At 53.8% G+C, this 14,193-nt stretch overlaps 1 protein-coding gene across 1 annotated transcript; it reads left to right on the forward strand.

Annotated features, from left to right (window-relative positions):
- Positions 1-122: 122 nt before the first annotated feature.
- On the forward strand, positions 123-10,552 carry COPE (COPI coat complex subunit epsilon). Its single transcript, XM_063403540.1, has 10 exons — positions 123-282; positions 1,184-1,246; positions 2,757-2,857; positions 3,989-4,141; positions 4,556-4,609; positions 5,188-5,269; positions 6,168-6,323; positions 7,641-7,709; positions 8,798-8,872; positions 9,305-10,552. The coding sequence occupies exons 1-10, from the start codon at positions 166-168 to the stop codon at positions 9,350-9,352; spliced, it is 918 nt and encodes a 305-aa protein (XP_063259610.1). The 5' UTR covers positions 123-165; the 3' UTR covers positions 9,353-10,552.
- Positions 10,553-14,193: the final 3,641 nt, after the last annotated feature.

A 14,193-nucleotide genomic window follows, 5' to 3' on the forward strand; every position in this document is an offset into this window, starting at 1 on the left:
GCTGCGCTCATTGGCTGGCTCGCCCTAACCCCGCCCACACCCAGCCCCGCGCGTCGCTCCGGTGACGTAGACAGCTCCTCGCGTCGCTATTGGCGGTTACCATGGAGACGGCGGCTCCCGGCAGCCCCCGCGGCGCGGGCGCTTCCGGGGACGTGTCTGAGGGCGATGGCGGCCGGGGCGGGCGCGGCGCCGGCGGCGGAGGCGGACGAGCTCTTCGACCTCCGCAACAACTTCTACATCGGCGCCTACCAGGCCGCCATCAACGAGGCGCAGCGCGCCAAGGTCGGGCACGGCGGGCGGCGCTGCCCGGGACGCGGGGCGGCTCTGTTGGGGCTCTGTTAGCGGCGCGGTCCGGGCGGGAGTTGGGGGTGCCGGGAGGGTCCGTGTGGGGAGGGTTTGGATCCGTGTGGGGCCGGTTCGTGTGGGGCCGGTTCGGGTCTGTGCGGGGCCGGTTCGGGTCCGTGCGGGGCCGGTTCGGGTCCGTGTGGGGCCGCTCCGTGCCCGGTTCCCCCCGCGCTCCGTGCCCGGTTCCCCCCGCGCTCCGTGCCCGGTTCCCCCCGCGCTCCGTGCCCGGTTCTCTCCTCTCCGTGCCCGGTTCCCCCCGCGCTCCGTGCCCGGTTCCCCCGGCGCTCCGTGCCCGGTTCCCCCCGCGCTCCGTGCCCGGTTCCCCTCGCTCCGTGCCCGGTTCCCCCCGCTCCGTGCCCGGTTCCCCCCGCGCTCCGTGCCCGGTTCCCCCCGCGCTCCGTGCCCGGTTCCCTCCTCTCCGTGCCCGGTTCCCCCCGCGCTCCGTGCCCGGTTCCCCCCGCGCTCCGTGCCCGGTTCCCCCCGCGCTCCGTGCCCGGTTCCCGGCGCTCCGTGCCCGGTTCCCCCCGCGCTCCGTGCCCGGTTCCCCCCGCGCTCCGTGCCCGGTTCCCGGCGCTCCGTGCCCGGTTCCCTCCTCTCCGTGCCCGGTGCCCGCCGTGCCCGGTGCCCGCCGTGCCCGGTGCCCTCCTCTCCGTGCCCGGTTCCCCCCGCGCTCCGTGCCCGGTTCCCTCCTCTCCGTGCCCGGTTCCCCCCTCGCTCCGTGCCCGGTTCCCCCCGCGCTCCGTGCCCGGTGCCCGCCGTGCCCGGTGCCCGCCGTGCCCGGTGCCCGCCGTGCCCGGTGCCCGCAGCCCTCACCGGTTTCCCTGTGCCCTCCCCGCAGCCCGGCAGCCCCGAGAAGGAGGTGGAGCGGGACGTGTTCCTGTTCCGAGCCTACATCGCGCAGGTGAGGCCGGGGAGAGCCCGTTCCAGGCTTTATTCCACTATTCCAGGCTTTGTTCCACTATTCCGGGCTTTATTCCACTATTCTGGGGCTTTATTCCCCTATTCCAGGGTTTATTCCCCTATTCCAGGCTTTATTCCCCTATTCCAGGCTTTATTCCACTATTCCAGGCTTTATTCCCCTATTCCAGGGTTTATTCCCCTATTCCAGGGTTTATTCCCCTATTCCAGGGTTTATTCCCCTATTCCAGGGTTTATTCCACTATTCCAGGGTTTATTCCCCTATTCCAGGGTTTATTCCCCTATTCCAGGGTTTATTCCCCTATTCCAGGCTTTATTCCCCTATTCCAGGCTTTATTCCCCTATTCCAGGCTTTATTCCCCTATTCCAGGCCTTTATTCCACTGTTCCAGGCCTTTATTTCCCTCTCCATGCCTTTTTACTTTATTTTCTAACTGTATTTTATTTAACTTTATTTTATCTTATTATATCTTTCTTAATTTTACTTGATTTTGCTTGATTTTACTTGATTTTACCTGATTTCATTTATTCTTTTTATTCTTTTTTAATCCTTTTTTAGCTCCCTTCCATTCCCAAATCCCTCCCAGCCGGGAATTCCTTCCCCAGCCCAGCTGCCCCTGCCCTGGGTCTGTCCCTGCAGCTCCCTGAGGGTTCTGGTCATGCTCCAGCCTCCCTGATTGCCTGATTTCCCTTTTCCCTGATTTCCCTTTTCCCTGATTTCCCTTTTCCCTGATTGCCTGATTTCCCTTTTCCCTGATTTCCCTTTTCCCTGATTTCCCTTTTCCCTGATTTCCCTTTTCCCTGATTTCCCTTTTCCCTGATTTCCTGATTTCTGTGTTTTCTCCTGATTTCCCTTTTCCCTGATTGCCTGATTTCCCTGATTGCCTGATTTCCCTTTTCCCTGATTTCCCTTTTCCCTGATTTCCTGATTTCCCTTTTCCCTGATTGCCTGATTTCCCTTTTCCCTGATTCCCTGATTTCTGTGTTTTCTCCTGATTTCCCTTTTCCCTGATTGCCTGATTTCCCTTTTCCCTGATTCCCTGATTTCTGTGTTTTCTCCTGATTTCCCTTTTCCCTGATTGCCTGATTTCCCTTTTCCCTGATTCCCTGATTTCTGTGTTTTCTCCTGATTTCCCTTTCCCCTGATTTCTTGATTTCCCTTTTCCCTGATTTCCTGATTTCTGTGTTTTTCCTGTTTTTCCTGATTTCCCTTTTCCCTGTATTCCTGATTTCTGTGTTTTTCCTGTATTCCTGATTTCTGTGTTTTTCCTGTATTCCTGATTTCCCTTTTCCCTGATTTCCTGATTTCCCTTTTCCCTGATTTCCTGATTTCTGTGTTTTTCCTGTTTTCCTGATTTCTGTGTTTTCCCTTATTTCCTGATTTCTGTGTTTTCCCTGTTTTTCCTGATTTCTATGTTTTCCCTGTTTTCCTGATTTCTGTGTTTTCCTGTTTTTCCTGATTTCTGTGTTTTTCCTGTTTTCCTGCCCTTCCAGAGGAAGTTTGGAGTGGTGCTGGATGAGATCAGGGGCAGCTCCAGCCCCGAGCTGCAGGCGGTCAGGATGTTCGCTGAGTTCCTGGCCCAGGAGAGCCAGAGGTGAGCCCGGGGAAAATCCAGGAGGAAAACCCCACAGGGAAAACCAAAACCCCCAGGGAAAACCCCACAGGGGGAAAATCCCACAGGGGGAAAATCCCACAGGGAAAATCCCACGGGGATAACCCAGGGGGGCTGGGGGGCTGCTCTGACTCTGGGAAAGGTGGAATTCCTAAAATTCCGGGATGTTTTGGGGTGCAGGGGGTTTGAAGATTATCCAGGAACACCTTCTGCTGTCCCAGGGTGCTCCAGCCTGGCCTTGGACCCTTCCAGGCATGGGGCACACACAGCTTCCCCCATTCTCTTCCCCATTTCCCTCCTTTTTTCCCTCCTTTTTCCCTCCTTTTTTCCCTCCTTTTTTCCCTCCTTTTTTCCCTCCTTTTTTCCCTCCTTTTTTCCCTCCTTTTTCCCCTCCTTTTTCCCCTCCCTTTTTTCCCTCCTTTTTTTCCCTCCTTTTTTTCCCTCCTTTTTTCCCTCCTTTTTTCCCTCCTTTTTTCCCTCCTTTTTCCCCTCCTTTTTCCCCTCCCTTTTTTCCCTCCTTTTTTTCCCTCCTTTTTTTCCCTCCTTTTTTTCCCTCCTTTTTTCCCTCCTTTTTTCCCTCCTTTTTTCCCTCCTTTTTTCCTCCCCCCCTTTTCCCCCTCCCCCTTTTCTTCCTCTCCCCCTTTTCTCCCCCTCCCCCTTTTCCCCCTCCCCCTTTTCCCCCTCCCCCTTTTTCCCCTCCCCCTTTTCTCCCTCCCCTTTTTCCCCCTCCCCCTTTTTCCCCTTCCCCTTTTTTCCCCTCCCCTTTTTTCCCCTTCCCCTTTTTCCCCCTCCTCTTTTTCCCCCTCCCCTTTTTCCCCCCTCCCCTTTTTCCCCCTCCCCTTTTTTCCCCTCCCCTTTTTCCCCCTCCCCTTTTTCCCTCTCCCCTTTTTCCCCCTCCCCTTTTTCCCCCTCCCCTTTTTCCCCCCTTTCCTCCCCCGTTTTCTCCTCCTTTCTCCCCATTTTCCCCCCCATTCTCCCCCATTTTCCCCCCTTTTCTCCCCCATTTCCCCCCCCATTCTCCCCCATTTTCCCCCCCATTTTCCCCCCATTTTCCCCCTCTTTTCTCCCCATTTTCCCCCCTTTTCTCCCCAATCCAACCCCTTTCCCCCGCAGGGACTCCATCGTGGCCGAGCTGGACAAGAAGATGTCCAAGAGCGTGGACGTGGCCAACTCCACCTTCCTGCTGATGGCGGCGTCCATCTACGTCCACCACCAGAACCCCGACGCCGCGCTGCGGGCCCTGCACCAGGGGGACACCCTCGAGTGGTGAGGGACCCCCGGGGCACCCTCAGGGCCGGGGGCACCCAGGGGCTCCTCACAGGGGAGCTGGGGAGTCCCGTGGGGAAGGGAAGGGTTTGGGAACTGATCCCTGTGGGATCTGAGCCGGGAGCAGCTCCAGGAATCGGAGCTGGGCTCAGGAGGGACCTTCAGGACCATCCCGGGGGGGTTTGGGGTCAGGAGGGACCTTCAGGACCGTCCCAGGTGGGGTTTGGGGTGGGAGGGACCTTCAGGACTGTCCCAGGTGGGGTTTGGGGTCAGGAGGGACCTTCAGGACAGTCCCAGGTTGGTCCAAGCCCTGTCCAGCCTTTCCCTGGGCGCTCCCAGGGGTGGGAATTCTCTGGGAATTCTCTGGGAATTCTCTGGGGAATCCTGGATCAGTCTCTGCTCCTGTCCCTGCAGCTTGGCCATGATGATCCAGATCCTGCTGAAGCTCGACAGGCTTGACCTGGCCAGGTGGGACTGGGGCCTTTTCTTTCCCCTTTTTCCCCTTTTTCCCCTTTTTCCCCCTTTTCCCCCTTTTCCCCCTTTTCCCCCTTTTCCCCCTTTTCCCCCTTTTCCCCCTTTTCCCCCTTTTCCCCCTTTTCCCCCTTTTCCCCCTTTTCCCCCTTTTCCCCCTTTTCCCCCTTTTCCCCCTTTTCCCCCTTTTCCCCCTTTTCCCCCTTTTCCCCCTTTTCCCCCTTTTCCCCCTTTTCCCCCTTTTCCCCCTTTTCCCCCTTTTCCCCCTTCTCCCCCTTCTCCCCCTTCTCCCCCTTTTTCCTTTCCCTTTTTATTTTCCTTTTTTCCCTTTTCCCTTTTCCCTTTTCCCTTTTCCCTTTTCCCTTTTCCCTTTTCCCTTTTCCCTTTTCCCTTTTCCCTTTTCCCTTTTCCCTTTTCCCTTTTCCCTTTTCCCTTTTCCCTTTTCTTTCCCTTTTCCTGGAATCAAACCAGGCCTCTCCAGGTGTAATAAACCACAGAAAACTCAAGGGATAAACCCCCCAGGTTTTGTTTTTGTGCTGAAATCCCTTTTCCTGTGGTTCTCTCTGTCCCTGCAGGAAGGAGCTGAAGAAGATGCAGGAGCAGGACGAGGACGCGACGCTGACGCAGCTGGCCACGGCCTGGGTGAACATGGCCATGGTGGGTGCCCAGAGACTCCCAAAACATCCCCAAAACATCCCCAAAACATCCCCAAAACATCCCCAAAACATCCCCAAAACATCCCCAAAAAACATCCCCAAAACATCCCCAAACATCCCCAAAACATCCCCAAAAAACATCCCCAAAACATCCCCAAAACATCCCCAAAACATCCCCAAAAATGCCCCAGACCGGGATGGGGAGCTGCTCTGCTGGTCCTGGGGGTGGAAAATCGGGAATTCCCAGCTTGGGGAATGGCCTGAGGATGGAAATGGGGAATTCCCAGCTCGGGGAATGACCTGAGGATGGAATTCCAGCTCAGGGAATAATGTGTGGATGGAAATCAGGAATTCCAGCTCAGGGAATAATGTGTGGATGGAAATCAGGAATTCCAGCTCAGGGAATGACCTGAGGATGGAAATCAGGAATTCCAGCTCAGGGAATGACCTGAGGATGGAAATCAGGAATTCCAGCCCAGGGGATGAGCTGTGGGTGGGATTCATGAGCTCCCAGCTCAGGGCATGACCCTGGGCTGGAATTCCAGCTCAGGGAATATCCTGTGGATGGAATTCAAGGTCAGGGAATGACCTGAGGATGGAAATGAGGAATTTCTGGGGAATTCCCAGCTCAGGGAAAGACCCTGAGGATGGAAATGAGGAGCTCCCAGCTCAGGGGATGACCACGGGCTGGAATTCCAGCTCAGGGAATGACCTGAGGATAGAAATGAGGAGTTCCCAGCTCAGGGAATAACGTGTGGACGGAAATGAGGAATTTCTGGGGAATTCCCAGCTCAGGGAAATACCCCAAGGATGGAAATGAGGATTCCCAGCTCAGGGAATGTCCCCGAGGGTGGAAATCAGGAATCCCAGCCCAGGGAATGACCCGTGCCCCGTTGCAGGGCGGGGAGAAGCTGCAGGACGCCTTCTACACGTTCCAGGAGCTGGCGGAGCGCTGCAGCCCCTCGCTGCTGCTGCTCAACGGGCAGGCGGCCTGCGCCATGGGCCAGGGCCGCTGGGACGAGGCCGAGGGGCTGCTGCAGGAGGCCCTGGACAAGGTACGGCTGCAGAGCCCGCTGTGGTTGCTGCTGCAGAGCCCGCTGTGATTGCTGCTGCAGCCCCACTGCAACCCTGCTGCAACCCCGCTGCAGAGCCTGCTGTGATTGCCGCTGCAGTCCCACTGCAATGCTGCTGTGATTCCCGCTGCAATTCCCACTGTCATTCCCACTGCAATCCCCCTGCAATTCCTGCTGCAATTCCACTGCAGTCCTGCTGTGATTCCTGCTGCAGTCATGCTACAACCCCCCTGCAATTCCTGTGATTCTCACTGCAGTCCTGCTGCAATTCCCACTTCAATCCTGCTGCAGTCCCACTGTGATTCCCACTGCAATGGTGCTGCAAGTCTTGCTGCAGTGCTGCTGCAATTCCCGCAGCAATTCCCATTGCAATCCTCCTGCAATTCCCACTGCAACCCTGCTGCAATTCCTGCTGCAGTCCTGCTGCAATTCCCGCTGCAATCCTGCTCTAATCCCACTGCAGTCCTGCTGCAATCCCACTGCAATACCCACTGCAGTCCTGCTGTGATTCCGCTGCAGTCCCGCTGCAATCCCGCTGCAATCCCCGCTGCAGTCCCACTGCAATCCCGCTGCAGTCCCACTGCAATCCCGCTGCAGTCCCACTGCAATCCCGCTGCAGTCCCACTGCAATCCCGCTGCAGTCCCACTGCAGTCCCACTGCAATCCCGCTGCAGTCCCACTGCAGTCCCGCTGCAATCCCGCTGCAATCCCCGCTGCAATCCCGCTGCAATCCCCGCTGCAATCCCCGCTGCAATCCCGCTGCAGTCCCGCTGCAGTCCCACTGCAATCCCGCTGCAGTCCCGCTGCAATCCCGCTGCAATCCCCGCTGCAATCCCCGCTGCAATCCCGCTGCAGTCCCGCTGCAGTCCCACTGCAATCCCGCTGCAATCCCCGCTGCAATCCCCGCTGCAATCCCGCTGCAGTCCCGCTGCAGTCCCACTGCAATCCCGCTGCAGTCCCGCTGCAGTCCCACTGCAATCCCGCTGCAGTCCCGCTGCAGTCCCACTGCAATCCCGCTGCAGTCCCGCTGCAATCCCGCTGCAGTCCCGCTGCAATCCCGCTGCAGTCCCGCTGCAATCCCCACTGCAATCCCGCTGCAATCCCCACTGCAATCCCGCTGCAGTCCCGCTGCAATCCCGCTGCAGTCCCGCTGCAGTTCCACTGCAATCCCGCTGCAATCCCGCTGCAGTGCTGCTGCAGTGCTGCTGCTGTGAACCCCCCAGAGCCCCCTCCCCGTCTGGGAACGCCCCCAGTCCGTTCCCGCCCTTTCCCGGGCTGATCCCGGCGTTTCTTTTGCAGGACAGCAGCCACCCTGAGACCCTGCTGAACCTGGTGGTGCTGTCCCAGCACCTGGGCAAGGCCCCTGAGGTGAGCCTGGCAGGGCTTCAGCTGGAATTCTGGATTATCCTGGAATTCTGAGTGTCCCTGGAGCCCTGGGGTGTCCCTGGAGCCCTGGGTGTCCCTGGAGTTATCCTGGGTGTCCCTGGAGCCCTGGACACCCTGGAGCCCTGGGTGTCCCTGGAATTCCAGCTTGTCCTGGGTGTCCCTGGAGTCCTGGGTGTCCCTGGAATCCTGGGTGTCCCTGGAATTCCGGCTTGTCCTGGTGTCCTGGGTGTCCCTGGAATCCTGGGTGTCCCTGGAATTCCGGCTTGTCCTGGAATTCTGAGTGTCCCTGGAGCCCTGGGTGTCCCTGGAGCCCTGGGTGTGTCCCTGGAGTCCTGGGTGTCCCTAAAATCCTGGATGTCCCTGGAGTCCTGGGTGTCCCTGGAGTTCTGGGTGTCCCTGGAATTCTGCCTTTTCCTGGAGTCCTGGGTGTCCCTAAAATCCTGAGTGTCCCTGGAATCCCAGCTTCTCCTGGGATCCCAGCTTTTTCTGGAATTCCAGCTTCTCCTGGGATCCCAGCTTTTTCTGGAATTCCAGCTTCTCCTGGGATCCCAGCTTTTCCTGGGATTCCAGCTTTTCCTGGGATTCCAGCTTTTCCTGGAATTCCAGCTTCTCCAGGAATTCTGACTTTTCCTGGAATTCCAGCTTTTCCCGGGATCCCATCTGTCCCCAGCAGGATCTGGGGATAAACGGGATCATTTTGGGAACGGGGAGCTCACAGCTGCAGGGAAACGTTGGGAATATTGGGAATTTCCCTTTCCCATGGGATGAGCTGATCCTTAAATTTCCATCCATAATTCCATAACTCCACTTTATTGAGGAAAAAAACCCTGGGCAGGAAAATCCATTTGGAGTTCAAATTCCAGCTCTCCCTAATTTGATTTTTTAACTTAAAACCCCCACTGAACGTTGATTTTGAAATATTTTATTTTTTATTCCAAGCGTGTCAATGGATCCTGCCAATTTTAATTTGGACAGTGAGAAAAATCGGGATTTTGGGTGTAAAAAAACCACATTTGGGTGGGATTTGTTCCCCTCTGACGCCTCAAAGTTGAATTTTTTTGTCCCCCAAGGTCACCAATCGTTACCTGTCACAGCTGAAGGACGCTCACAAGGACCACCCCTTCATCAAGGAGTACCAGGCCAAGGTAAAGAAGGCAGGAAAACCCAAATAAAACCAGAAATAAATCAAATAAATCGGATTTTACCAGGTTCTGATGGAGCCTGGGGAGGGTTCTTCACAAAAAAATCCCCAGGGGGAAGCTCCATCTCATTTGGTTCTTCCCATTTTTTTTTGGGAATTCCAAGCCTGGAAGAAAAGCTCTGAGATATAGATATTTTTAATTGGAAATGAGTGCTCAAAACAGGAAAAAATCCCAAAAACTGGGAAAAAGGGGAAGGGAAAAGCAGCAAATGACAATAAAATAAGTGGATAAATGGGATTTGCTGCTGGAATTCTTTCAGTTTTGGGGGAGCTGGCTGTGGTTGAGCCAAGGAGAGGTAATAAATGGGATTGATTGGTAATAATTCGTTAATTATTCATGAGTGATTAATGTATTTATCTTTGGCTGTGGTTGCAGGAGAACGACTTTGACCGCCTGGCCCTGCAGTACGCACCCAGTGCCTGAGGCTGGGATCCAGCTGGGAAAATCCCTCTGGAGCTGGGAAAAATCCCCTCTGGGATCCAAAAAATCCCTCTGGGACACAAAAACTCCCCTCTGGAACCCAAAAAAATCCCTCTGGGACACAAAAAATCCCCTCTGGGACACAAAAAATCCCCTCTGGAACAGGGAAAATCCCCTCTGGAACCCAAAAAATCCCTCTGGAACAGAGAAAATCCCCTCTGGAGCTGGGAAAATCCCCTCTGGAGCTGGGAAAATCGCCTGTGGGACACAAAAAAGTCTCTCCTGGGACACAAAAATCCCCTCTGGAACCTAAAAAATCCCTCCTGGGACAGGGAAAATCCCTCTGGAACAGGGAAAAACCCCTCTGGAGCTGGGAAAATCCCTCTGGGATCCAAAAAATCCCTCTGGGACACAAAAAATCCCTCTGGAACCCAAAAAATCCCTCTGGAACAGGGAAAATCCCCTCTGGAACAGGGAAAATCCCCTCTGGAACAGGGAAAATCCCCTCTGGAACACAAAAAATCTCTCCTGGGACACAAAAATCCCCTCTGGAACCCAAAAAATCCCTCTGGGACACAAAAATCCCCTCTGGAACCCAAAAAATCCCTCTGGGACACAAAAAATCCCCTCTGGAACAGGGAAAATCCCCTCTGGAACACAAAAAACCCTCCTGGGACAGGGAAAATCCCTCTGGAACCCAAAAAATCCCCTCTGGGATCCAAAAAATCCCCTCTGGGACACAAAAAATCCCTCTGGAACCCAAAAAATCCCTCTGGAACCCAAAAAATCCCTCTGGAACAGGGAAAATCCCCTCTGGAGCTGGGAAAATCCCTCTGGAACAGGGAAAATCCCCTCTGGAGCTGGGAAAATCCCTCTGGAACCCAAAAAATCCCTCTGGAACACAAAAATCCCCTCTGGAACACAAAAAACCCTCCTGGGACAGGGAAAATCACCTCTGGAACTGGTTAAATCCCCTCTGGAACTGGTTAAATCTCCTCTGGAATCCAGAAAATCCCCTCTGGAACCCAAAAAATTCCCTCTGGAACACAAAAAATTCTCTCTGGAACATGGAAAACCCCCTCGAACACAAAAAATTCTCTCTGGAACCCAGAAATCCCCTCTGGAACAGGGAAATTTTTTTCTGGAACACAAAAAATCCGCTCTGGAACACAGAAAATTCCCTCTGGAACTCAAAAAAATCCACTCTGGAACCCAGAAAATCCTTCCTGGAACACAGAAAATCCTTCCTGGAACACAAAAAATCCCCTCTGGAATCCAGAAAATCCCCCTGGAAGATGGAAAATCCTCTCTGCCCCCCACCCCTGTGGGAACACCCAAATTTGGGGTTAAACATTGAGATTCCAGCCCCACCTGAACCTTTCCTGATCGAGGGAATTCATTCCTGGAATTCCGGGGGAAGGGGAAATTCCAACATTTCCATGGATCAATCCCAAATTCTGCATCCCCCAGCCCTTTTTTATCCTTTTGGGATAAAAAAACATCCCTGGGCTTGGTGCTGGCCAGAGGGAAAACCCCAAAATAATAAAAATAATAAAATAATAAAAATTAAAAACTAAAAATGAAAAATAGAAATAATCTTTCTGTAATAGGCTGAGCCCGATGTTCCTCCTGCAGTGTCCTTGCCACCAGTCCCTGCTGGGTCTAATCCGGATTTTTTTAGGAATTCTTGAGGGAGAAACCCCCATGGAATTTCTTCCAATCCCAGCCTGGAATTTTTAGGAATTCCTGGATTTTTTTAGGAATTCTTGTGGCAGAAATCCCCATGGAATTTCCCTTAATCATAACCTGAATTTTTAGGAATTCTTGTGGTGGAAATCCCCATGGAACTTCCCCCAATCCCTACCAGGTCTAATCTGGATTTTTTTTAGGAATTCCTGGATTTTTTTAGGAATTCTTGAAGGAGAAACCCCCATGGAATTTCCCTTAATCATAACCTAAATTTTTAGGAATTCTTGTGGCAGAAATCCCCATGGGATTTTCCTCAATCCTCGCTGTGTCCAGCCTAGATTTTTTAGGAATTCCCGGATTTTTTAGGAATTCTTGAGGGAGAAACCTCCATGGAATTTCCCCCAATCTCTGACAGGTCTAATCTGGATTTCTTAGGAATTCCTGAATTTTTTAGGAATTACTGTAGCAGAAATCCTCATGGAACTTCCCCCAATCCCTACCAGGTCTAATCTGGATTTTTTAGAAATTCCTGGATTTTTTAGGAATTCTTGAGGGAGAAATCCCCATGGAATTTCCCCTAAACCCAACCTGGATTTTTTAGGAATTCTTGAGGGAGAAACCTCCATGGAATTTTCCCCAATCTCTGACAGGTCTAATCTGGATTTTTTAGGAATTCCTGGATTTTTTAGGAATTCTTGAAGGAGAAATCCCCATGGAATTTCCCCTAAACCCAACCTGGATTTTTTAGGAATTCTTGAGGGAGAAATCCCCATGGGATTTCCCCCAATCCCTGCTGGATCCAATCTGGATTTTTTAGGAATTCCAGGATTTTTTTAGGAATTCTTGTGGCAGAAACCCCATGGGATTTACCCCAGTCCTCGCTGTGTCCAGCCTAGATTTTTTAGGAATTCCTGGATTTTTTAGGAATTCTTGAGGGAGAAACCTCCATGGAATTTTCCCCAGTCTCTGACAGGTCTAATCTGGATTTCTTAGGAATTCCTGAATTTTTTAGGAATTACTGTAGCAGAAATCCCCGTGGAACTTCCCCCAATCCCTACCAGGTCTAATCTGGATTTTTTAGAAATTCCTGGATTTTTTAGGAATTCTTGAGGGAGAAACCTCCATGGAATTTCCCCCAGTCCCTACCAGGTCTAATCTAGATTTTTTAGAAATTCCTGGATTTTTAGGAATTCTTGAAGGAGAAATCCCCATGGAATTTCCCCTAAACCCAACCTGGATTTTTTAGGAATTCTTGAGGGAGAAATCCCCATGGGATTTCCCCCAATCCCTGCTGGATCCAATCTGGATTTTTTAGGAATTCCAGGATTTTTTTAGGAATTCTTGTGGCAGAAACCCCATGGGATTTACCCCAGTCCTCGCTGTGTCCAGGCTGGATTTTTTAGGAATTCCTGAATTTTTTAGGAATTCTTGTGGCAGAAACCCCATGGGAACCTCCCCCAATCCCTGCCATGTCCAACTTTACATTTTCAGGAATTATCACCTCTTCCCCTCAGAATTCCAAGCCCGAATTTTGGGATTCTCCCCGGAATTCTCCCCCTGCGCTGTCCCGGGGGGCTGCGGTGGCCCCCGGCCGCGGTGGCCCTGAAAGGTCCCTTTGTCCCCAGCCCTGGCCGGGATCAATGTCCCCTTTGTGCCACCCTGAAAGGCTCCAGTGTGCGCCGGGGACAGCCTGGGAACAGAAATTCCCTGGAAACCTCCCCGGGGACACGGCAGGGACACGTTGGGGACACGGGGGGGACACGGGGGGGACACCGGAGCCAAGGGGTCGGGGCTGGGTTTGGGGTGCCCCAGAGAAATCCGGGGTTCCAGACCACCCGAGGGGCTCAAAATTCATGGGAAATTTGGTTTATTTGGGTTTTTCCTCTCCCTGGCGGCTCCAGGGGTGCCTGTGATGATGATGATGGTGAGGATGATGATGATGATGATGATGATGATGGAGCTCAGTGAGGTCCCACCAGGGGTGACCCCTTGGGAAGGAGTTTGATTTTTACGGGTGCGTTTTGTTTTTCCAGGCCCATCTTCAAGGTGAATTTTGTTCTTGCAGATCATCTTAAAAGTGAATTTTATGACTCCAGACCCATCTTTAAGGTGAATTTTATTATTCCAGACCAAACTTAAAGGTGAATTTTATTACTCCAGACCCATCTTTAAAGTGAATTTTATTATTCCAGACCCATCTTCAAGGCGAACCTGCCCCGAAGTGGCGCCTGAACCCAAAAATTTGCACTTGAATCCCCTAAAGTGGCACCTGAGACCCCAAAATTCGCACTCAGATCCCCTAAACTGGCACCCAAGACCCCCAGAGTGGCACTTGGGACCCCAAAATGGCATCTGAGACCCCAAATACACACCTGAACCCCCCAAATTTGCACTTTAATTGGCATCTGAGACCCCAGATTGGCACCTGAACCCTCCAATTTCGCACTTGAATCCCCCAAATTGGCACCTGGAACCCCAAAGTGGAACCTGAGACCCCAAATTCCCACTCGAATCCCCTAAACTGGCACCCGAGACCCCAAATTGGCACCTGAGACCCCCTAGACTGGCACCCGAGACCCCAAATCCGCACTCGAATCCATTCAATTGGCATCTGAGACCCCAAATTGGCACCTGAATCCCCCAAATTAGCACCCGAGACCCCAAATTCACACTCGAATCCATTCAATTGGCATCTGAGACCCCAAATTGGCACCTGAATCCCCCAAATTAGCACCCGAGACCCCAAATTCACACTCGAATCCCTTCAATTGGCACCCGAGACCCCAAATCCGCAGCCCCGCTCCGTGCCAAGGATGCTGCGGGCACCTTGCAGCCCCCGCACCCGCTCCGAGCGCTCCCCGGCGGGCTCGGGGGTCCCCCCGGGCTCCTCCATCACCCCCGGGCGGGCTCGGGGGTCTCCCCGGGCTCCTCCATCACCCCCGGGCGGGCTCGGGGGTCTCCCTGCTCTCCTCCATCACCCCCGGGCGGGCTCGGGGGTCTCCCCGCGCTCCTCCATCACCCCCGGGCGGGCTCGGGGGTCTCCCTGCTCTCCTCCATCACCCCCGGCCGGGCTCGGGGGTCTCCCCGGGCTCCTCCATCACCCCCGGGCGGGCTCGGGGGTCTCCCCGGGCTCCTCCATCACCCCCGGGCGGGCT

The sequence above is a fragment of the Prinia subflava genome, chromosome 8 (genome assembly GCF_021018805.1).
Source record: "Prinia subflava isolate CZ2003 ecotype Zambia chromosome 8, Cam_Psub_1.2, whole genome shotgun sequence".
Classification (NCBI taxonomy): Eukaryota; Metazoa; Chordata; class Aves; order Passeriformes; family Cisticolidae; genus Prinia; species Prinia subflava.

Coding starts and splice junctions, on each gene's coding strand:
- COPE (XM_063403540.1), top strand. CDS start 166: ATGGCGGCCGGGGCGGGCGCGGCGCCGGCGGCGGAGGCGGACGAGCTC. Junction 1,247..2,756: donor TCCGAGCCTACATCGCGCAG/GTGAGGCCGGGG, acceptor CTGCCCTTCCAG/AGGAAGTTTGGAGTGGTGCT. Junction 2,858..3,988: donor CTGGCCCAGGAGAGCCAGAG/GTGAGCCCGGGG, acceptor TTTCCCCCGCAG/GGACTCCATCGTGGCCGAGC.